At 43.8% G+C, this 25,093-nt stretch overlaps 1 protein-coding gene across 4 annotated transcripts in view; it reads left to right on the top strand.

Moving 5' to 3' along the window:
• LOC137655650 (golgin subfamily A member 6-like protein 22) overlaps positions 1-25,093 on the top strand; it is a 107,881-nt gene that overhangs the window by 63,985 nt on the left and 18,803 nt on the right. For 2 of the 4 annotated variants that reach the window (XM_068389591.1, XM_068389588.1), the window contains exon 3: positions 4,907-4,966. In XM_068389591.1, coding sequence (XP_068245692.1) covers positions 4,907-4,966 — 60 coding nt within the window. Of the gene's footprint in view, positions 1-4,903; positions 4,967-25,093 lie in introns of all 4 variants that reach the window. The other 2 variants (XM_068389590.1, XM_068389587.1) reach the window with 1 other exon arrangement.

Here is a 25,093-nt window from a genome sequence, read left to right as displayed (position 1 = left end):
TTGTATTTTTTCCTAACTATACAAACCTTAGCTATTTAATCAAACTTGCCTCCCCCTTGAAGTCCTACCTCCAAGCAAAGTGACCTCAAGCACAGGTGTGTGAGGGGGGGGTAGCAAGCTAACCTCCCCTACCCCCTACCCCCGCTAACTAGCGGTGTGGGTAGTAAACCCTCGTTAAAAATTAATGGCTCATCATTTCAGTTACGCCGAAAGTAATACCCCTATTAAATAGCTAAGGTTTGTATAATTAGGAAAAATACAAATTATCTACGAATTTGTCATTTTTCCCATAGAGCTGGGAGACAGCTTGTCTTAGGTGATGTTGTCCTTCGGGAGGACCTCTCTCTTGTTCGCGAGAGATTGTTCAGTGACCAATATATGTCGTACAGCTACGCTTTTTTCCCATAGAGCTGGAGAAAGCTTGTCTTACGCGATGTCCTCCTTCGGGAGGACTTCTCTCTCGTTCGCGAGAGTTTGTTCAGCGACCAACATATGTCTTACGCCTACGATTTTTTCCTATAGGGCTGGGAGAAAGCTTATTCTTGGCGATGTCCTCCTTCGGAAGAACTTTCCTGTCGTTCATGAGAGGAAGCTTGTGTGTGTCCAAACCAAGGATGTTGCTGATCCACCAAGAGCGGTGGCAGAGCATACTCCGAGGCAGGTTTCTCTTTCGGGGGAACACATCTCTAGTTCGTGAGAGAAGACCGCTACTGGGTATCGGCGATCCACGTACGCTTACGGTTCTCCTCCAGGGGCGGAGGTAGAACCTTGCCTTATGCTTGGTTCTCCTTCAGGAGAACAAACCTTTCCTCCGGGGGAGGTAGCTCTCGAGCTGGAGCAGTTTCCCCCTCAGGCGGACTCGGCTTTACGTTCCTCTCTGGAGGTAGGGTGGAAGGGTTTGTGATCCCTTTCCATCCTGGACGTTCTCCTCCTCGGGCTGTGAGGAGACGTCCCTTTGAACCTGCTCGTTCTCCTTACGTTAATCCTTCTGGGTCTCGTGACGATCACCTTTTGGGCTGGCGTGATCGTGAGACTTCGGGCTCTCGTCATGTGGATCCTGCTGGTTCTTATGACCCTGGGAGTCCTTCGGGTCTGCGTCGCGCTTAACCTTCGGGTTCTCGCTACTTGGAACTTTCAGGTTCCAGTTACATTGAGCCCTCGGACTCTCGTAACGATGGTCAGTTGAGCCCTCGGGCTTACGTAACGATGATCAGTTGAGCCCTTGGGATCTCGTAACGATGATCAGTTGAGCCCTTGGGATCTCGTAACCCTGGTTACGTTGAGCCCCCGTTCTTTCGTGCCTCTCGTCATGTTGTTCCTTTGGGTTCTCATGACAGGGAAACCGCAGTTTCCTGTTCCGTTGACCTTTCTGGGTCTCGCAGCCCTGGTTGCGCTGAGCCCTCGGGGTCTCGTGACTTCGTCACGCTGAGCCTTCAAGGCTCTCGTGAGAGGGAAACCTCTTTTTCCAGTTGCGCACCCTTTGGGGCATCGTAACCTGTCACGCTGAGCCTTCAGGCTCTCATGAGAGGGAAACCTCGGTTTCCCGTTGCGCTGATCCTTCGGGGTCTCGCAACATCGGTTATGCTGAGCCTGCGGGCTACGCTAAACCTTCTGTTTCTCGAACTAGGAGGCGAATCCTTTGGGTTCGCGCGGTCGCACTGAACCTGTCGGTTCTCGTGACAGAGAGTCCTCTGACTCTCATCACGTTGAGCCCACGGGTTCATGTGGCAGGGAAACTTCGGTTTTCCATTGTGTTGATTCTTAAGGGTTTCGCAACCTTGGGTACGCTGAGCTCTCTGGTTCTTGCACCTCTTTTCACGCTGAGTCCTCAGGCTCCCTTGGCTGGAAACCTCGGTTTCCTGTTGCGCTGATCCTGCGGGGTCTTGTAACATGGGTTACACTGAGCCTGCGGGCTCTTGTTCCGGGCGCTATGCTGGACCTTTGGGTTCCCGTAGCTGGGAGTCCTCTCCTTCTTACCCTGGGAATCCTTTGGGTTGGCGCGGTCACACTCATGACATAGTTTTTAGACTTCACGCTGAACCCTCGGGCTCTCATGACCACGGTTATGCTGAGTTGGTTGATTCACATAGCAGAGAATCTTTGGATTCTCATCGCGGGTTCACACGACACATTGCCTGTGGGATGCCTTCTCCTTCTAGGTAACAATAATGATGTTCCTTCGGGTTCTCGTCGTCCCTGGTCGCATGAACCCTGGGCTTTCACACGACACGCTGCCTAAGGGTTTCCTTCTCCATCCAGTTAACAATGACGTACTGTAGTTCCTTTGGGGTCTTGTCATGCGTCTCGTCACGTGAACCCTGGGAGTTCACACAACACAATTCCTGAGGATTCCATCAGGAATCGGGGACAGTGTCCTTGCGGGTTCTCGTCACGACGATCCCTTAGGGTCGCGTGAAATAGATTTACGATCCCTTAGGGTCGCGAGAAACAGATTCATGATCCTTAATGGTCGCGAGAAATAGATTCACGATCCTTTAGGGTCGCGAGAAATAGATTTACGATCCCTTAGGGTCGCGAGAAACAGATTCATGATCCTTTATGGTAGCGAGAAATAGATTCACGATCCTTTAGGGTCGCGAGAAATAAATTTACGATCCCTTAGGGTGGCGAGAAACAGATTCATGATCCTTTATGGTCGCGAGAAATAGATTCACGATCCTTTAGGGTCGCGAGAAATAGATTTACGATCCCTTAGGGTCGCGAGAAACAGATTCATGATCCTTTATGGTCGCGAGAAATAGATTCACGATCCTTTAGGGTCGCGAGAAATAGATTTACGATCCCTTAAGGTCGCGAGAAATGGATTCACGATCCCTTAGGGTCGCGTGAAAGGGATTCACGTTCCCTTAGGGTCGCGTGAAAGGGATTCACGTTCCCTTAGGGTCGCATGTTATGGATTCAGAAGCCCTAGGTTCTCGCAGCGCCGAATCTCTCGGTTCCCGTGATCCAGAGTTTTCTCTGAAAGCTCTATGGTCGACCCCCCTCCTTCCCCTGCAGGATTGGTCTTCCAGTATAGAGTGACTTATGTCACTCTACACACCCAGCTGATTACTCTGTGAAAGCTAGGCTGGTCTTGCCAGCTCTGATCCTTTCGTTTTCAAACAAACTTCCGTCATCTTCCCTCCACCCTCCCACTTCTAGTGGTTGGGTTAGCAAGCGGCTCATGATCCTCTCTTGTCATTGAGAAACCCTCACCCGCCGGGACGTAAGCTAGCAGGAAAATTTTCACATTCCAGTTCATTTCCCCTGGCAGGTCTTACCTGCATTAGATGGTAGTTTTTCTCGCTAGCGAGAAAGGGTTTGATGGCAATCCCATACGGGAAAGCATTCGATGGCAATGTAATGATCTTGTTGAAGCAAACCCCCACATACGAGACTTCTCCCTTTTTCAGGAGACTCTCGTTCCTGAGAAGTTTTTCATACCTTCAACAGGTGTTGTTATAACTTCATAAAGGCTGTAAGAACTCCTTCCTGAGGTCTCCTACTCTAGGAGTTGGGGTGAAGTAATTCTCAGCGGCATCACCGAGTTTATTGCCAAGACTCAAAATTCGAGTGTGCTGTACCCTAGGTGCGGCCCATTCTGGATAGAGAGTCTTCGTTCGGTAACTGAAGACCCGATTCAACTGTGGTTGTGCCCAGTGAGGATCTGTGGCGTTACCTCAAGAGAACGACAGCAGCTCGCCCCATGTGTCAGTACTGTTGACCAGCACGGGGAAGGTCAAGAGGAGGGTCACAAGGTTTTCCTTTCCCTCCTGGATCGGAAGGCTATTGAGTTTGCTCTCAATTTAGACCCTCCTCCATCCTATGACCCAGAGGTCATGACGTCAGTGGCGTTGCTACGTCCCTGGCGTTCAAGAAACTGTGGCGCAGGTACGGCAAGCAGGCGTGTGGAAGTGTCAGTCGACCTTCACTGCCCAATACCTGCAAAGACCTAGCCCACAGGAACATGGATACCCTTTCCATCAGTCCTGTGGTGGTCGCGCAACAAATGGTCTGAACACCTTAAGCTCCTTGATGGACAAGTAGCAGAGGTTGAGGGGTGAGGTTACCCAGGTTAGTCTGGGGTGAATGAATAAGAATAACTGCCTCCTTTCTTCCTTTCACCTTCTCTCCTTTGGGGAAAACAGCTCCACAAGCCTCAGCATAGCTGACCTCGCCTCGCTGTGGGTAAAACTCATTTGCCTTGTGCCTCATAAGTATAGAATAATACTTCGTTAAGTCCCCAATACCTTGTTGAGGGAGGGTATTGGGTAAATCTTAAGAACTCTAGGTTTTTACTTGAGTTCCTATGTTAAAGACAAGCCACACTGTCAGTTTTACTCGCACACAAGCTTCTGCAGGCCGCTATCTGTGCATTACCTCATATAGCCACTTGGATTTTAGCAAAAGTAGGGTTCCTTCTACTATTGATGACAGATCGAATTAGAGGGAACCCTGGATCATGACCAAGGCCAGTTGGTGAGGACTTCCTCCCTCCTAAGAGTAACTCACCCCTATAAATAGTAGAGGGTTTGTATTTGCGCTGGAACAAATAACAAATTTGGAAGTAATTTGTATTTTTCTTGGCATACAAACCTGAAGATATTTATACAAATTGGCCCGCCACCCTGTCCTCCGAGAAGTCCTGCCATAAAGCAAAATGGTTATTCAGCCGAGAGGTGTGAGTGAGCTGGGTAGCCAGTCCCTCACTAAAAATTATCATGGCTCGTCTTTCAGGTACAACAAAAGTAATACCCCTATAAATAGCTTCCGGTTTGTATGCTAGGAAGAATACAAATTACTTCCAAATTTGTTATTTCAGAGTTATTCATAATTTATTTATTGATGTTTTCAATATTTTGATGATTTTCCACAACTTCTCACAAACCTGTATTTTTTACAGAAGGCAACTTTGTGTACTTCGCAGACCCCCCATTGAAAACCATTGAACTACAGAGTAACGACGGTGAGTACCCAAGTAGTGTAGTTACTAGTACAGTATTGTGTATATTATGTTTGGAGTATGCACTATACATATATTTCTTAAGTATTTTTATCACATATTTATCTACACAATACAAACTTTTGATCTTTAATAGGAGTATAACTTCAGCAAAGCTGGAATAGCTCCTTAAAATTTAAACAAGGTAGTACAGTGAGCCATCCTTATTCCGGGGTGTCGGGGTTTAGGTAACAGAGACAGGCGAATACTTGGTGGCCTAGGGTGGGTTAGCTCCTAACCTAACTACTCACTGCTCATTGCCTTTGTGCAATTGAATGATACACTTAAGTGACCTAATGTACTACCTGATTTCTATCTCAGTGTAAGTATTGTATTATGGTATGAACACATTTCAGTAAGTGTACAGTACAAGTACACTCATGTGCGTAAGAGTTAGGTACAGTTAGCCCTCGTTTATCGCGGTAGATAGGTTCCAGACCCGACCGCGATAGGTGAAAATCCGCGAAGTAGTGACACTATATTTACCTATTTATTTAACATGTATATTCAGACTTTTAAAACCTTCCCTTGTACGTAGTACTGTTAACAAACTACCCTTTAATGTACAGAACACTTAATGCATGTACTACAGTACCCTAAACTAAAACAGGTACAAATATTAAAGGTGATTTTATATCATGCGTTTCCTAAACACGCCAAAAAGCACGATAAAAAATAGCAACCAATGTTTTGTTTACGTTTATCTCTGATCATAATGAAGAAACAAACGCATTTACACATCTGTGTATAGGTTAGTTTTTGCATCGATTATATTGATTATTCAGTACAGTATGTTGATTTTGTTATTGCCAATGTTTTACTTAATTTTTCTTAGGACTTCCAAATGAAATGTTTTTCTTTATGATGCCGCCTGAAACGGCGGCGTCATAAAGTACGCTCAGTAAACAACCACGCTCAGTAAACAAACGAAGGCATTTAACGCGCATGATGAAAGTGATAAATAATGATATTACAGTAAAAGCTTTTAGAAAATATGTTATTACAAATATTATTTACCGTATCTATATAAAATCATACAGTACATACGTAGCAAAGCAGGAAAACAATTTACGAGAGAGAGAGAGAGAGAGAGAGAGAGAGAGAGAGAGAGAGAGAGAGAGAGAGAGAGAGAGAGAGAGAGAGAGAGAGAGAGAGAGAGGAGTTTTATGTACGTAAATGTATATTTTAAACAAAAAAATATGGTAGGTTATAACATGTATATTCAGACTTTTAAACCTTCTCTTTAACTTAATGCATACTAAACTAAAACAGGCTCAAATATTAAAATGTTAGAATATTAAAGTAAAACATGTATGAAAAAAATAAAGATTGTTACTTTACTCACCACGAAAGAAGTTGAAGAAAAACTTGAATGATGATGGCGATGTATTTGCTGCACAGTAAACATGATGATGATGAAGCTGATGATGTCTCTCCAGACGGAGGTGTCTTTTCCTGGGACACCTCTTCAACTTCTTCCTGGGACACTTCAATTTCTTCCGAAGGCGTAATAGCAGGAGGAACTGGCTCTTTTTTGCGAGGCTGGAAGAACATTGTGATCGGAAGTTGCTGCCGTTGCTTCTTTTTTCGCTCGAAGAGCATCCTGTACTGTAGGTAGTCATGTCGTCATCGATCTTGTTGCAGAATTGCATAGAACGAACCATATCCTCGTCCCACTTTTGCGAAATTTCTTTCAACTCCTTCGCATGGTTGCAGAACTTGGCAAGCCGTTCTAATGTTAAGCCCGTTTCTTCGACATTTTCTTGGGTCTCTTCCTGCGTTTCACTGTCTTCTTCACTGGCCGATTTCGTCAGGTCTTCTAGGTCTGCGTCAGTTAGCGGCTGGGAATGGCAGTCCAACAACTCGTCGACGTCTTCAGTCGTCATGTCACCAAACCCGTCACCTCCAATTATCGTAGCCAACTGCACAGATTTGCGTATTGCAGAGTGTTGAATTTCAGACGGTGTAAATCCCTCGTCGTCGTAAACAATCTGGGGCCACAACTTCTTCCAGCTCGCATTAACGGTTGCAGGTTTCATTTCTTGCAGTGCCTTCTGAATGTTCTGCAGGCACGTGGCTATTGTGTAGTTCCGCCAGTACGCCTTCAAATTGAAATTTTCATCTTCATCTTCTTGGGCAGCATCCACACACGCAACGAGGTCCGCCAAGGTATTCTTCGTGTAGAGGGCCTTGAACGCCCTGATAACCCCCTGGTCCATCGGTTGAATTAATGACGTGTTGGGTGGCAGGAACTCAACCTGAATGCCCTCATGCGACAGGTCAGTTGCGTGTCCACCAGCGTTATCCATAAGGAGAAGGATCTTAAATGGCAAGCCCTTCTCTACGAGATATTTTCTGACTTGCGGGATAAAACACTGGTGGAACCAGTTGGAGGTCAGCATCTTCGTAATCCATGCTTTTTGATTATGCATCCAGTACACGGGAAGGAGATTCTTATTTTTATTTTTCAAAGCGCGAGGATTTTTCGACTTGTAAATAAGCCCCGGCTGTAGCAAAAATCCAGCAGCATTGCCACACATCACGAGGGTAACGCGATCTTTGAATGCTTTAAAGCCAGAGGCTTTGACTTCTTCTTTGAACAGAAAAGTTCGCAACGGCATTCTCTTCCAAAACAAGCCGGTCTCATCCATATTAAACACTTGTTCCGGCTTGTATCCACCTTCAGCGATAATGTTCTTGAACGTCTCGTTCGCGTAAGTTTCAGCAGCGGCAGTGTCAGCGGAAGCAGCCTCGCCATGCAGGGAAACGCTTTTCAGGCCGAAGCGTTTCTGAAACTTCGCAAACCATCCTTTGCTGGCGGAAAACGTTGTTTCTGAGGCTGGGAATCAGTGGATGTCCCTGGTTGAGGTTCATCTTCATCATCTTCTTCTTCAGCATGGTTGCCATCGTCGTCTTGAGGTTCCTTTGCCGCAAAATTCTCATACAAGCTCAAAGCCTTGGTTCGGATGGTGTTCGTATCCAAGGCTATGTTCTTCTTCCGGCAGTCGGCAATCCAGACTGCTAAAGCACCTTCCATGCGTACGATCGTTTTATTACGCGTGGTAACGACTCGCTTCGCTGATCTGCTAAAGGTGATGGCAGCCGTCTTTCTAATGTTTGCCTCGTCCTTCTTGATGCGGCCGCGTAACTTCTGCCTTCTTTTAACATATCGAGAAGCGTCACCTTCTCAGCAATCGTCATCATCTTTCGGTGGCGTTTAGGCTCACTACCAGCCTTAGCAGAAGCAGAACGCTTGGGAGCCATTGTACAGTAGGGGTTAAACAAAAAGTTCAACTTAAAACAGTCACGCACAGCACAGATTAAAGTTCACAATAACGTAGCAGCATCTACACGGCAAGAGAGCGGCGAACGAAGTGGCCGCGAAAAGATGCTGGAGGTTGGAGAAGCGGTCAAAACACCAATCACAGGCTAGATTACAAAACATGGGTTCTGATTCGTCATCTATCAGCGCTTGAACCAATCACAATCCGTCTTACATGCTACGTAGTAGTTACCAAATCAAATACAAGGTACCCTACGTATACAGCTTTACGTACGCTATTTTACGCTTGTTTTGTTGTAGGATATGTACGCTTATTCGAGATGTGATTTTTGCAACAAAGAATATTGTTGGATGCAGTACTACATACGTATACATACAAAAGATTCATGGAAAAGATGCACATCCATTACATTTGTAGTACAGTAGTAGCCATCAGCAGCCTTACACCATTCAAATACGGTATGACTGCATCTGATTTGCGTTTCATGTTCGATTTAATTTTACTACGTACTGTATACTGAATTATCATATGATCACATTCTCTTTTCGTGTTTTATTTCTTTCTGTACTGAATTATATGTCATATGTAATGCAATGAACCGTCAGTAAGAGCAGATATTACTAATTACAGTATTAATGGAATTACAGGCAACGAAATATCGTATTTGGGGTCTTCATATATCGCGGTATTTTCGAAATTTCAGGAAAATCCGCGATATGTTTATATATATGGGTTATGAAAAAAATCTGCGAAGTGGTGAATCCGCGATGGTCGAACCGTGAAGTAGCGAGGGCTCACTGTACACACAACACAATTTATTGCCACACTTATATGTAATTAATGTGCTGTGATAACAAAACACTGTTGTTCTTATCAAATATAACTCACTGATACAGTAGTGTATATTTCTCTAATATATGTAGAGTACTATCACTACAGTACAACTTAATTAGCTAAGGTAACACTCGTAAGAGTTCGCTGTTATCAGCAGATCAACTATTGCCATTTGAACTGACCGCACACATAGCCTGTATATACAGTACTATTTGAAATACGGTAGCCTATATCGTGACTTAAGTGCTAGAGTGGGCGCTGGAGAGGTAGAAGGTGTCATTGGGAAGTATGGCGTACACGGTGAAAATGAGAGTGGTGAGAGACTGGTAGATATGTGTTGGGTAAGAAATGGTGATAAGTTCTAGCTTTTTCAAAAAGAAAGATAAAAACAAGTATACAGTGAACCCTCGTTTATCGCGGTAGATAGGTTCCAGACCCGACCGCGATAGGTGAAAATCCGCGAAGTAGTGACACCATATTTACCTATTTATTTAACATGTATATTCAGACTTTTAAAACCTTCCCTTGTACGTAGTACTGTTAACAAACTACCCTTTAATGTACAGAACACTTAATGCATGTAATGCATGTACTACAGTACCCTAAACTAAAACAGGCACAAATATTAAAGGCGACTTTATATCATGCGTTTCCTAAACACGCCAAAAAGCACGATAAAAAATAGCAACCACAGTTTTGTTTACGTTTATCTCTGATCATAATGAAGAAACAAACGCATTTACACATCTGTGTATAGGTTAGTTTTTGCATTGATTATATTGATTATTCAGTACAGTATGTTGATTTTGTTATTACCAATGTTTTACTTAATTTTTCTTAGGACTTCCAAATGAAATGTTTTTCTTTATGAGGCCGCCTGAAACGACGGCGTCATAAAGTACGCTCAGTAAACAAACGAAGGCATTTAACGCGCATGATGAAAGTGATAAATAATGATATTACAGTAAAAGCTTTTATAAAATATGTTATTACAAATATTATTTACCGTATCTATATAAAATCATACATACGTAGCAAAGCAGGAAAACAATTTACGAGAGAGAGAGAGAGAGAGAGAGTTGTTTTACATACGTAAATGTAAATTTTAAACAAAAAAAAAAGCCCCATTTCATATTAAATAGATTACAAATATTTTACTTTATCATATTACAGTAGTCTGTATAATACTGTAAAGTTCAGTACAGTATGTTGTTGTTATAGTCGTGGCGATGAAATTCTCACAAAACAAAAACACGCCATTTGATTACAACAGCTGATTCATTCTCTCTCTCTCTCTCTCTCTCTCTCTCTCTCTCTCTCTCTCTCTCTCTCTCTCTCTCTCTCTCTCTCTCTCTCTCTCTCTCTCTCTCTCTCTCTCGTCTTATACAATACTTACATTTAGATGAAGAAACTAAAATTGGTTTTCTTAGTGTCAATTAAATACGAAACGAAAAAATTATGCCGAGTCTACATCCATTTCAATCATAGCTAAAAATACGGCATCCGATTTCATCAGCAAACCCCTATTTTTCAATATTTAACTTAGCCGGTGATTATAATAGCTGCAGCTCTGCTGCTCGACAGAAAACTCTACGGAAAAAATCCGCCAGCGATCGCTATACAGGTAGGGGGTATACTTCAACAGCGCCATCTGTCGTCCAGATACCCAGTACTCATTGTAAACAAAGAACGCAATTTTCTCTCTGTCGTGCTACCGGCAAGACCTACTAATTCGCTGTTGCTAACTGGATTTGTTTTCACAACTATTTGGTGAAGTACACTATTCTAGTTTTGAGCTTTCGCTGTGCAGGCTTTCTCTTCAATAAATCCTTGCATTCTTTTTTTGATTACGGATTATTTGTTGATGACTTTGGATAGTTTTTGAATTCCCCTTTGACCAATTCAAAATGGCTGACCCTTCTCAAGTCCCAAAATTCAGGAAGTGTAATGCTAGGGACTGTTCAAGGCGTCTTCCGAAGGCCTCTATCGATCCTCACACTGTTTGTTCCAATTGTCGGGATAAAACCTGTCAATTGGAAGATCGATGCGAGGAATGCGTTGGGCTTTCGGAATTCGATTTTATCGAATTCCAAAAATATACACGTAGGCTAGAGAGAGATAGAGTCAGGAGAAGTTCCTCTCGTTCTGTTGAATTTTCCTCTCCTCATGCCCCACAACCTATTCCTTCCCCTGTAGTGGTTGCTCCTAATCCCCCTTCTGGCACTCAGGAACCTTCGATGGCTGATATGATGCGTGCCATCCAAGCTCTGGTTGAGAGAGTTGAGTCCCTGGCTAGTGACCGTAACCAGCTCATGGCGGACGTCAAGGAGCTGAAGTGTAAAAGTGCAGTGGGAAGTGATAAAGTGAGTGATAGTGTTGTGGATAGTGTTGCGCTTGAGGGTTCGTCTGTTCGTGCCTGTCGTCCTCCTAGTCCGGGACCTCTTGCAAGCTCCCAAGTCCAGGGGAGAAGCAATGTCGTACGACCAATGGGTTCGAGAGGCTTTAATCAGCGAACAGACGTTTCCTCTGTGGTTTCGGGCGTATCTACCCAAGATCGCCCCTGCCACACAAAGACGAGAGAGCCCATTTATACCTCGTCTGCGGAAGAGGTTTCTCGCAAGAAACCATGGACCAAGGTCTCACGACCGTTAAAGCGCAAGTCGGTCCCTTCCGCGCAAGTCCAACGGCCCAGCTGTAGCCACTGGGTCAGTTCGGACTCGCTGCAGTCTTCCGATGACTGCTCACCTCCTAAGAGAGGCAAAGCGGTACCGCCTCAGACAGTTACACCGTCTGTCGCCGCACCTGCTCCTGCAGACCCTAAGTGGTCTTTGCTGCAGAGCATGCAGTCCCAATTAACGTCTCTGATGCAGGACTTGCGTGCGGAGAAGGTTGCTGCTGCACCAGCTAGTACAGCCTCTTGCCTACAACCAATCACACACTCGGTTGTGCGTCCTGTGGACGCTGAGGCGACCTTCTTGCGCACTCCAGTTGAGAGAGTTCCGCCACCCATGCGTTCCAGTGTACCCTGCCAGCCGCATGTTGACGTTCAGCGACGCACGGAACCTTCCGTTGACGTTCGCGAGGTACAACAACCGTCAGAGTTGTTTTGTTTTGACGCGGTGCGTCAACCTCCGCAACCCAGTGTGGTTGCCACTGCTCACCCACATCAGGCTAGACAGTCTGGAGTAGACGCTGTGCGTCCCCGCGCTGCTATGGTTGTTGCCAGCTCACAGACTGGGCAACAGTTCCATGACGTTGCGTCCGGCTCAGTCACGCATGCACCCGTGCGACCGGACTCAGCTAACCAGCCGTTACCTACTCCATTGCCACTTCCTCCTCAATACTCGGATGATGGACTTTCGGATGATGATGGTGCTGCTCACGTTGATGAACCACATTCGGATCTTGACGAGCCTAAGTCCACGCAACCCTCTTTGGACTTTAGAAAGGTTTTAGCTCTGTTCAAAGAGATGTTTCCGGACCAGTTTGTATCTGTGGCTCCGCGCTCTCCTCCGTCAGAGTTTGTTTTAGGTATGCCGTCATCTTCGCCTGCCTTTACAAGACTCGTCCTCGCACGCTTGTCCAAGAGAGCTTTACGAGTGATAGGAGAATGGATGCAGTCCAAAAAGAGTCTAGGGAAGACAGCCTTTACGTTTCCCCCTGCTAGACTCTCCTCTAGATCGAGCGTCTGGTATGCCACGGGAGAAGTTCTCGGCTTGGGAGTTCCTGCCTCTGCCCAGGGCGACTTCTCAAGTCTTGTAGACTCTCCCCGTAGGCTAGCCATGAGACGCTCAAAAATATGTTGGTCACCTTCGGACCTAGACCACCTTTTGAAAGGGATATTTAGAGCCTTCGAGGTCTTCAACTTTTTAGACTGGTGTCTGGGAGCTCTAAGCAGGAAGATCTCTCCGACAGAGAAGGAGACTTCCTTGCTCATCATGTCCTGCATGGACAAGGCCATACGTGACGGGTCTAATGAGCTTGCTGCATCGTTCGTGTCCGGAGTCCTCAAGAAGCGTGAGAACCTTTGCTCTTTCCTGTCAGCTGGAGTTACACCTTGCCAAAGATCAGAACTTCTGTTTGCTCCTCTTTCTAAGTGCCTCTTTCCAGAGGACTTGATTAAGGAGATTGCTGCTTCTTTGATACAGAAGGACACTCATGATCTGGTTGCGTCCTCTGCTCGCAAAGCCACCCCTTTGCCTACCTTGTCAGCTAGACCAAGGATGGACACTCCAGCGTCCCGATTTATACCGCCCTTTCGTGGCAGAGCCTCCAGCAGAGGAGGTGCTCGTGCCGAAGGGAGACGTGGAAAGAAGAAACGAACCAAGTCCTTTAAAGGCAGAGTCTGACTACCAGCTTCTTCAGACAGCAGTGGGAGCCAGACTCAAGAACTTCTGGCAGACCTGGGAGAAGAGAGGCGCAGATGCACAATCTGTGAAGTTGCTCAGAGAGGGGTACAAGATCCCGTTTGTACGAAAACCCCCTCTAGCAACGTCTCCCATCGATCTCTCTCCCAGGTACAGAGAGGAAGACAAGAGACGAGCATTGAAACAGGAAGTGTCTCTCTTACTAGAAAAGGGAGCGGTAGTCAAAGTCCTGGACCATAAATCCCCGGGCTTCTACAACCGTCTCTTCTTAGTGGCAAAGAAGACAGGAGGGTGGAGGCCGGTGCTAGACGTCAGTGCGCTGAATGTCTTTGTCACAAAGCAGACGTTCTCCATGGAGACCACAAAGTCCGTTCTAGCAGCGGTCAGAAGGGAAGACTGGATGGTCTCTTTAGACCTAAGGGACGCATACTTCCACGTCCCCATCCACCCAGACTCCCAACCTTTTCTGAGATTTGTTTACGAAAAGGTTGTCTACCAGTTTCAAGCCCTGTGCTTTGGCCTAAGCACAGCTCCTCTTGTGTTTACGAGGCTGATGAGGAATGTAGCCAAATTCCTGCATTTAGCGGACATCCGAGCCTCCCTCTATTTGGACGACTGGCTTCTAAGAGCTTCTTCCAGTCGTCGCTGTCTGAAGGATCTAAAGTGGACTCTAGATCTGACCAAGGAATTGGGTCTCCTTGTCAATTTGGAAAAGTCTCAAGTGGTCCCATCCCAAACTATTGTGTATTTAGGGATGGAGATTCACAGTCTAGCTTTTTGGGCTTTTCCGTCAGCCCCCAGAACAAACCAAGCCCAGTTATGCATCCAGAACATGCTGAAGAAGGAACGATGTTCAGTCAGGCAGTGGATGAGTCTGATAGGGACACTATCATCCCTGGAACAGTTCGTATCGTTAGGAAGACTACACCTCCGTCCTCTTCAATATCACCTAGCTGTTTACTGGAAAAAGGACAAGACGCTAGAAGCGGTCTCGATCCCCATTTCCGAGAAGATGAAGTCTTGCCTGACTTGGTGGAAGGACAGTATCAGCCTCAGAGAGGGTCTGCCCCTGGCTGTTCAGACTCCCAACCACGTTCTCTTCTCGGACGCATCAGACGTGGGCTGGGGCGCGACAATAGACGGTCGGGAATGCTCGGGAACTTGGAACTCGAGTCAAAGGACAATGCATATCAACTGCAAGGAGCTACTGGCAGTTCATCTGGCCTTGAAAAGCTTCAAGTCTCTCCTTCAAGGCAAAGTGGTGGAGGTGAACTCGGACAACACCACGGCTTTGGCGTACATCTCCAAGCAAGGAGGGACCCACTCTATGACGTTGTACGAGATCGCAAGGGACCTCCTCACCTGGTCAAAAGGTCAAAACATTTCGCTAGTAACGAGGTTCATCCAAGGCAACTTGAATGTCATGGCAGATTGCCTCAGTCGGAAGGGACAAATCATTCCAACAGAATGGACCCTACACAAGGATGTGTGCAAGAGACTTTGGGCCACATGGGGCCAGCCAACCATAGATCTCTTCGCAACCTCGATGACCAAGAGGCTCCCAATATATTGCTCACCAATCCCGGACCCAGCAGCAGTTCATATAGATGCCTTTCTCCTAGATTGGTCACATCTAGACCTATATGCTTCCCCCCGTTCAAGATTGTCAACAAGGTACTGCAGAAGTTCGCCTCTCACGAAGGGACAAGGTTGACGTTAGTTGCTCCCCTCTGGCCCGCGAAAGAATGGTTCACCGAGGTACTTCGATGGCTAGTGGACGTTCCCAGAACTCTTCCTCTAAGGGTGGACCTTCTACGTCAGCCACACGTAAAGAAGGTACACCAAGGCCTCCACGCTCTTCGTCTGACTGCCTTCAGACTATCGAAAGACTCTCGAGAGCTAGAGGCTTTTTGAAGGAGGCAGCCAGGGCGATTGCTAGAGCAAGGAGGACATCCACCCTTAGAGTCTACCAGTCGAAGTGGGAGGTCTTCCGAAACTGGTGCAAGTCAGTATCTGTATCCTCGACCAGTACCTCTGTAACTCAAATAGCTGACTTCCTTTTATACCTGAGGAAAGAACGATCTCTTTCTGCTCCCACTATCAAGGGCTACAGAAGCATGTTGGCATCAGTCTTCCGTCACAGAGGCTTAGATCTTTCCAACAATAAAGATCTACAGGACCTCCTTAGGTCTTTTGAGACCACGAAGGAGCGTCGTTTGGCTACACCGGGTTGGAATTTAGACGTGGTACTAAGATTCCTCATGTCAGAAAGGTTCGAGCCGCTACAATCAGCCTCCTTTAAAGATCTCACCTTAAAGACTCTTTTCCTGGTTTGCTTAGCCACAGCTAAAAGAGTCAGTGAGATTCACGCCTTCAGCAGGAACATCGGATTTTCATCTGAAACGGCTACATGTTCTCTACAACTTGGTTTTCTAGCCAAAAACGAGCTACCTTCTCGTCCTTGGCCGAAATCGTTCGATATTCCAAGCCTATTGAATATGGTTGGAAATGAACTAGAAAGAGTCTTATGCCCTGTGAGAGCTCTTAAGTTCTATTTAAGACGAACTAAACCTTTACGAGGACAGTCAGAAGCTTTATGGTGTTCAGTTAAGAAACCATCTTTGCCTATGTCAAAGAATGCTTTATCCTATTTTATCAGACTGTTAATACGAGAAGCTCATTCACATCTGAGTGAGGAAGACCAAGCTTTGCTGAAGGTAAGGACACATGAAGTCAGAGCTGTCGCAACTTCAGTGGCCTTTAAACAAAATAGATCTCTGCGAAGTATAATGGACGCAACCTATTGGAGAAGCAAGTCAGTGTTCACGTCTTTTTATCTTAAAGATGTCCAGTCTCTTTACGAGGACTGCTACACTCTGGGACCATTCGTAGCAGCGAGTGCAGTAGTGGGTGAGGGCTCAACCACTACAATCCCCTAATTCCATAACCTTTTTTAATCTTTCTCTTGAAATGTTTTTTATTGTTGTTTTTGGGTTGTCCGGAAGGCTAAGAAGCCTTCCGCATCCTGGTTGATTTGGCGGGTGGTCAAATTCTTTTCTTGAGAAGCGCCTAGATTAGAGGTTTTGATGAGGTCCTGTGGTATGGGTTGCAACCCTTCATACTTCAGATCCTAGGGGTCGCTCAGCATCCTAAGAGGATCGCGAGGCTCCGTAAGGAAGACGTACTTAAAAAGGCAGAGTAATTGTTCAAGTCGACTTCCTTACCAGGTACCTATTTATTTTGTTTTTGTTATTTTGATAACTTCTAAAATGAAATAAAAAAATCCTTAGCTCATAATGATGTAAACATTTATTGCTGGTCTCTACCCACCCCCCTGGGTGTGAATCAGCTATTATAATCACCGGCTAAGTTAAATATTGAAAAATGTTATTTTGATTCTAAAATAAATTTTTGAATATACTTACCCGGTGATTATAAATTAAAGGACCCTCCCTTCCTCCCCAATAGAGACGCAGTGGACCGAGGAGAAAATTGAGTTCTTTGTTTACAATGAGTACTGGGTATCTGGACGACAGATGGCGCTGTTGAAGTACACCCCCTACCTGTATAGCGATCGCTGGCGGATTTTTTCCATAGAGTTTTCTGTCGAGCAGCAGAGCTGCAGCTATTATAATCACCGGGTAAGTATATTCAAAAATTTATTTTAGAATCAAAATAACATTTTTTGGGAAACATCATCTTATTCTAGAAAATTGCTACTCTTTAAATAGTTAATTGCACATTAAGAAAGCGTGTACTTTTGTTTTTAAACTTCGGGTGTGTTTTAAAAATCCAGTATTGTTGACTTCTTTTTGTTTTACTTTTGGCTGTGATTAGATCAGCTGACATCTAGCTGCCGCTCGAGATTGTAGGAATACACTAACAAAGTATCGTTTATACAATTTCTTAACTTATTCAAACCGTCTACAGTATACAGTTGATATTACATAAGCACCAATGTGTTATAACCTATCAAATTCTTTTGTTTATTACATTTAAACCCCCCCCTCTCTCTCTCTCTCTCTCTCTCTCTCTCTCTCTCTCTCTCTCTCTCTCTCTCTCTCTCTCTCTCTCTCTCTCTCTCTCTGTGGGCTACTTTTCACTACCTCCCATTCCTTACCTCTCTCTATCTCTCTAACAAATGATATCTTTGTTGCTCCTCAAAGTTTCATTTATATTGAAAATTAATCATGATTCAATTTTCCTTACTTTTTCCAATCTCGCACCATCGGTCACATCGCGGTATTTTCGAAATTTCCGGAAAATCCGCGATATATGTATATACATGGGTTATGAAAAAAATCCGCGAAGTGGTGAATCCTCGATGGTCGAACCGCGAAGTAGCGAGGGCTCACTGTACATGGGTAAGAGTGGCAAACGGAAGAGTGGTTGAAAGGGCGTTAATGGATTATGTGTTGATAACTAAAAGAATGTTTGGAAGATTGAAAGACATGCACGTGTTTAGGGATAATGCTAATGGTATGTTTGATCATTTTTTGGTGGAAGGAAAATCAGTTTTAGCAAAAGAGTGGGGGAGATATAAAAGGGAGCTAGTGAGGGTACAAGATTTAATAAAACCGAAGGTAAAAAGTGAATATCGAGAAAGGTTGAAAATGGCATATGACAGAGTGAAAGTAAGAGAAGCTGGTAATTTAGAGGTGGAGTGGAAGTTAGTAAAAGAAAATGTTGTTGGGATTGCAAGTGATGTGTGTGGTAAGAAGTTTGTTGGAGGCAGCATGAGGAAAGGTAGTGAATGGTGGACTGAAGGAGTGAAGGTAAAAGTTGACGAGAAAAAGAGGGCATTTGAAGTATGGCTGCAGAGTAATGGTGTAGAGAAGTATGAAAGATATAGAGAGAAAAATGTGGAAGTAAAGCACAAGGTAACTAAGGCAAAGAGGACGGCTGACCTGAGGTGGGGTCAGGGATTGGGTCGTTCATATGAAGAGAATGAGTAGTTTATGAAAGAAGTAAAGAGAGTTAGGAAGGCTGGTTCGAGAATTAACCCTGGATAGGTACGCTCCTCGGACACCCCTTTAAGGGTATACTCGGTCGCGCGCGACCCCGACGCAAAAAAAAATTCTTGAAAAATCTGTTTTTGCAGTAACCTCCTTTTTTTTTGCCAATAAAAAGTTCAATGAATGCTTAAAACTACTGTAAAGATAAATACTACTCATCTGCTGAAAAACTATTTATTATAAATATTTTAAAAAATTAAGTAGAAAAATAAAAAGACCTTACATAAAAATTCATAAAAAAAAAATTTATACATATATACACAAATCCTTTTAGGAATTGATTCTTGAATGTTTAGGAAACATCTTGATGTATTTTGGATGAAGTCCGACCCATGGAGGTGAAGATCTGAAATGAGAAAAAAAGGGTAACTTTTTTTGGCCAAAAAAATTTGTCCAAATTTCATGAATTTTTTGGGGTACCCAAATGAAATAAGAAGTGGCTAATTTTTTTTAGGGAATAAACATATGTTATCCTAAAATAGAAATATGTAAAAAAATCTTCATTATTTTGTATATTACATTTATATCAGGGGCCATATCTAAAGGTCATTTTTTGAGTACTTAGAAATTTCGTAAAAAAATACATATATTTAATATATAATATGATATTTATGCAGGTAAAAATATACCAAAATATCACAAATTCTATAGGGAACAAGAATATATATAGATAGGGCAACTTACGCTTCGGATATGTCCACAAAATGGCCGCCAACCACACTGACTCAGACTCCCTAATCTGTCACCTGAAATGCAGGAAGGGTATGTCAATTTCAAGGTGTTATTTACTAATCTAATTATTCTTGGATATGCATAAAAATTGTATGGTGGATTGCTGGATGATTGTCAATTATTTTACGACTATAAAATTAGAATTCTGACCCAAAAAATGTTTTTTGAAGGGAAATAAAATCGAAAAAAAAAAATGTAAAACAACATAATATTTTAGCTAAAAAAATTTGATGATATTCAATCAAAAAAGAAGTAAACAAAATTTTCCGACAAATAAACATCTAAATGAATCATTACTCTGTGATAGTTCCTTAGTACGTAGTAATTTTGAAAGAAATGAGAAAAAACGAAAAAGTGGCAATCGCAGGAAAATCGAACACATACCTATATATACGCCATATCTGGCTAAAAATAAAGATAGGCATGGGTAACCAGATCATCTAGAAACACTTTACAACACTATAAAAATATAAGTTTTGCGACACTACTTGCCAATTCCTTACGGTAACATGACTAAGCAAAAAAATGCAAAACAAATAAAAAGGGGCACTCGCGGAAAAATGGCCAACATTCTAATATACGGAATTTCAGAAAAAAAAAAAAATTTCAGCCACGTGCTAGGCAAACCATCAAGGCACATTTTCCGACAAATAAACATCTAAATGAATCGTTACTCTGTGATAGTTCCTTAGTACGTAGTAATTTTGAAAGAAATGGGAAAAAACGAAAAAATGGCAATCACAGGAAAATCGAACAAATACCTATATATATGCCATATCTGGCTAAAAAAAAAGATAGGCATGGGTAGCCAGATCATCTAGAAACACTTTCCAACACTATAAAAATACAAGTTTTGCGACACTACTTGCCAATTACTTACGGTAACATGACTAAGCAAAAAAATGCAAAACAAATAAAAAGGGCACTGGCGGAAAAATGGCCAACATTCTATTATACGGCATTTCAGAAAAAAAAAAATTTCAGCCACGTGCTAGGCAAACCATCAAGGAACATTTTCCGACAAATAAACATGTAAATTAATCATTACTCTGTGATAGTTCCTTAGTACGTAGTAATTTTGAAAGAAATGGGAAAAAACGAAAAAATGGCAATTACAGGAAAATCAAACACACCTATATATACGCCATATCTGGCTAAAAAATAAAGATAGGCATGGGTAGCCAGATCATCTAGAAACACTTTCCAACACTATAAAAATATAAGTTTTGCGACACTACTTGCCAATTCCTTACGGTAACATGACTAAGCAAAAAATGCAAAACAAATAAAAAGGGGCACTCGCGGAAAAATGGCCAACATTCTAATATACGGCATCTCAGAAAAGAAAAAAGACATGCACGTGTTAGCCCAACCATCAAGGCACACTTTCTAACAAATAAACATGAAAAAAAAATCAATAATATACGGCAATTCCTTACTACGTAGTAAATTTTTACAAATATTGAAAAAAAACAGAAATTGGCAACCGCAATTAAATACCCCATATACCAATAACTACGTCGTATCTGACAAAAACAAAGTCACGCATGGGTAGCCAGATCATCTAGACACACTTTCCAACACTAAAAAAGCAAAAGTTTTACGACACTATTTGGCAATATCTTACGGAAAAATGACTTGGCAAAAAAATGAAAAAAAATTGAAAAAGGGGCACTCGCGGTAAAATGGTCCTCGTGGTGATGAACGACATTTTAACTAAAAAAAAAATCATGCACATGGTAGCCAAACAATCCACCAAGACTTTCCACAACTGATAACCTATATAAGTTGCACCATTCTATGACAATTTCATAATACGTAATAACTTTGATAATTATGCAAATTACCTTAGAAGGGTAAACTCGGTCGCGCTCGACCCCGACGCGTCTCAGAAATCGGGGAAGGAGTACAGATACAGCAATGCACATCTGGACACTACTAGAGCGTGTAGGCGAGACACCTACTGCAGGTCGATCACCCACAAATTCAGTCACGGGGGTGAGTCACGTGAGAAAAACCTCTCTTTTTTTGACGCTCGGGGTCGCGGACGACCCACCGTACCGTTCCAGGGTTAAAGAGACAGTGAAAGATGGGAATGGAAGGTTGTTAAAAGGAGAGGAGACAAGGAAAAGCTAGGTGGAATATCTTGAAAGTTTACTGACTGTTCAGGATAATAGGGAGGCAGATATAATTGCTGTTGCAGGTGTTGAGGTGCTAGTGATGGGAGATGAGAATGAGAGAGATTACAAGAAAGGAAGTGAGGAGAGCACTAGATGAAACGAGAGTAGGAAAAGCACCTGGTATTGATGGTGTGAGAGCTGAGATGTTGAAGGAAGGGAGTGTGACTGTACTAGAATGGTTGGTGAGATTGTTTGATATGTGTTTTGTGTTGTCAATGGTGCCAGTAGATTGGGTTTGCGCATGTATTGTACCACTAAATAAGGGTAAGGGAGATGTGCATGAGTGTTGTAATTCAAGGGGTATTAGTTTGTTGAGTGTGGTTGGAAAAGTGTATGGTAGAGTACTGATTAATAGGATTAAGGATAAAACAGAGAATGCAATCTTTGAAGTACAGGGTGGTTTTAGAAGAGGTAGGGGATGTATGAATCAGATTTTTACAGTTAGGTAGATATGCGAGAAATATTTAGCAAGAGGTAAGGAGGTGTATGATGCGTGTATGGATCTAGAGAAAGCGTATGATAGAGTTGATGGGGAAGCGATATGGAATGTGATGAGGTTATATGGAATTGGTGGAAGGATGTTGCAAGCAGTGAAAAGTTTCTAAAAAGGTAGTAAAGCATGTGTTAGGATAGGAAATGAAGCGAGCGATTGGTTTCTGGTGAGAGTGGGGCTGAGACAGTAATGTGTGATGTCGCCATGGATGTTTTAACTTGTATGTTGATGGAGTGGTGAGAGAGGTGAATGCTTGAGTGCTTGGACGAGGATTAAAACTGGTAGACGAGAATGACCATGAATGGGAGGTCAATCAGTTGTTTGCGGAGGATACTGTACTGGTTGCAGACGCTGAAGAGAAGCTTTGCTCTCGTGCCGGACGCTACACTGAACCTTCTGTTTCTCGAGATGGGAGCATGAATCCTTTGGGTTCGTGCGGTTGTGCTGAACCAGTCGGTGTGTTGTTTAGGGTTCACACGATGAGAATCCAAAAATTCTCTGCTATGTGAATCAACCAACTCGGCATAACCGCGGTCATGAGAGCCCGAGGGTTCAGCGTGAAGAGTCTAAAAACTCTTGTCATGAGAGCGGGACCGCGCCAACCCGAAGGATTCGCAGGGCAAGAAGGAGAGGACTCCCAGCTACGGGAACCCAAAGGTGCAGCATAGCGCCCGGAACAAGAGCCCGCAGGCTCAGTGTAACCCATGTTACAAGACCCCGCAGGATCAGCGCAACAGGAAACCGAGGTTTCCCAGCCACGGGAGCCCAAGGACTCAGTGTGACGAGAGGTGCAAGAACCAGAGAGCTCAGCGTAACCAAGGTTGCGAGACCCCGAAGGATTTCGCAACCTTGGTTACGCTGAGCCCTCAGGCTCTCGTGCCTCTTGTTACGTTGAGCCCTTGGGCTCTCGTGCGTCTTGTCACGTTGAGCCCTCGGGCTCTCGTGGCAGGGAAACTTATGTTTTCTGTTGCGTTGAAGGGGTCTCGCAACCTTGGTTATGCTGAGCTCTGTGGATCTTGTACCTCTCGTCACGCTGAATCCTCGGGCTCCCTTGGCTGAGAAACCTCGGTTTCCTGTTGTGCTGATCATGCGGGGTCTCGTAGTATGGGTTACACTGAGCCTGCTCTTGTTCCGGGCATTATGCTGGACCTTTGGGTCCCCGTAGCTGGGAGTCCTCTCCTTCTTGCCCTGGGAATCCTTTGGGTTGGCGCGGTCACGGTCTCATGACAGAGTTTTTAGACTCTTCACGCTGAACCCTCGGGCTCTCATGACCGCGGAGAATCTTCGGATTCTCATTAAACAGGGTTCACACGACACATTGCCTGAGGGATGCCTTCTCCCTCTAGGTAACAATTACGTAGTTCCTTCGGGGTCTTGTCATGCGTCTCGTCTCGTGAACCCTGCGAGTTAACACAACACAATTCCTGAGGATTCCATCAGGAATCGGTAACAGTGTTCTTGCGGGTTCTCGTCACGATGATCCCTTAGGGTCGCGTGAAATAGATTTACGATCCATTAGAGTCCCGAGAAATAGATTTCTGATCCCTTAGGGTCGCGAGAAATAGATTCATGATCCTTTAGGGTTGCGAGAAATAGATTCACGATCCCTTAGGGTTGCGAGAAATAGATTCACGATACTTTAGGGTCATGAGAAATAGATTTACGATCCCTTAGGGTCGCGAGAAATAGATTCACGATCCTTTAGGGTCGCGAGAAATAGATTTACGATCCCTCAGGGTCTCGCGAGATGGATTCACGATCCCCTAGGGTCGCGGGAAATGGATTCACGTTCCCTTAGGGTCTCATGTTATAGATTCAGAAGCTGTAGGCTCTCGCAGCGCCGAATCTCTCGGTTCCCGTGATCCAGAGTTTTCTCTGAAAGCTCTATTGTCGACCCCCCTCCTTCCCCTGCAGGATTGGTCTTCCAGTATAGAGTGACTTGTTATGTCACACTACACCCCCAGCTGATTACTCTGTGAAAGCTAGGCTGGTCTTGCCAGCTCTGATCCTTTTGTTTTTGAACAAACTACTGTCATCTTCCCTCCACCCTCCCACTTCTAGTGGTTGGGTTAGCAAGCGGCTCATGATCCTCTCTTGTCATCGAGAAACCCTCAACAGCATGGGACGTAAGCTAGCAGGAAAATTTTCACATTCCACTTCATTTCCCCTGGCAGGTCTTGCCGGCATTAGATGGTAGTTTCTCTCGCTAGCGAGAAAGGGTTTGATGGCAATCCCATACGGGAAAGCAGTCGAAGGCAATGTAATGTATAATCTTGTTGAAGCAAACCCCCACATACGAGACTTCCCCCTTTTTCGGGAGACTCTCGTTCCTGAGAAGTTTTTCATATCTTCAACAGCGTGTACCGAATTTTCGTCCGATGTCACTTCGTCCATGTCTTTTTGTCCAATGTCTTTTCATCCAATGGACTTTTGGTCCAATTTTAAATTGTTTCAAGCCATAAAAGAAAAAAGAAAAACCCTAGCCAATTCATGACTTCCTCAATAGAAAATTAAAACTTATAAGGACTTTGTCCCTTGTTGTTTATAATAATATAATCAATTGCCAAACTCTAAAGTATAGGAGTGAAATTGGTGCAAATTATATGACACATCCTTAAAAAAAACCGTTTTCCTCATTGACTCATATCCAGTTACTAATCTTTTGAGACGTTTGGTGATTTTATGATATCGTGAACAAGAATTTGACGGATCTCCTCGAAGTATTTGAGTTATTTTACCTTGAATAAATCCTTCTTTCTTCAAGGTTTCAATAAATTTCCAAATGTTCAAATGTGATCCACCCGCTGAACGTTTTACTTTTCTTTTCTCCTTCGTTCATTGTTTGAACTTTGCCATTTTGGGATGGGCAGATTCAGGAACTAAAGTACTAAACTTGCAGCACACTATATATACAGTACGGTAGTACCATACTAAAGAGAGAGAAGGAGAAAGAGAATGTTAAGCATGACTAATGGAAGAGAGAGAAGGAGAAAGAGAATGTTAAGCATGACTAATGGAGTAATTAGAAAATAAGCATATTACTTATCACAAAAACTGATAAGGTATAAACTTTTAACAAAGAAGTGAAGTAAATTGTTATAACAATCCCTTCAAGCATTTGTTTTTTTAGAAATTGGACCAAATGTCCATCGGACGAAAAGACATTGGACAAAAAGACGTGGACGA

The sequence above is a fragment of the Palaemon carinicauda genome, chromosome 16 (genome assembly GCF_036898095.1).
Source record: "Palaemon carinicauda isolate YSFRI2023 chromosome 16, ASM3689809v2, whole genome shotgun sequence".
Classification (NCBI taxonomy): Eukaryota; Metazoa; Arthropoda; class Malacostraca; order Decapoda; family Palaemonidae; genus Palaemon; species Palaemon carinicauda.
This window is presented reverse-complemented; position numbering and strand designations above follow the sequence as displayed.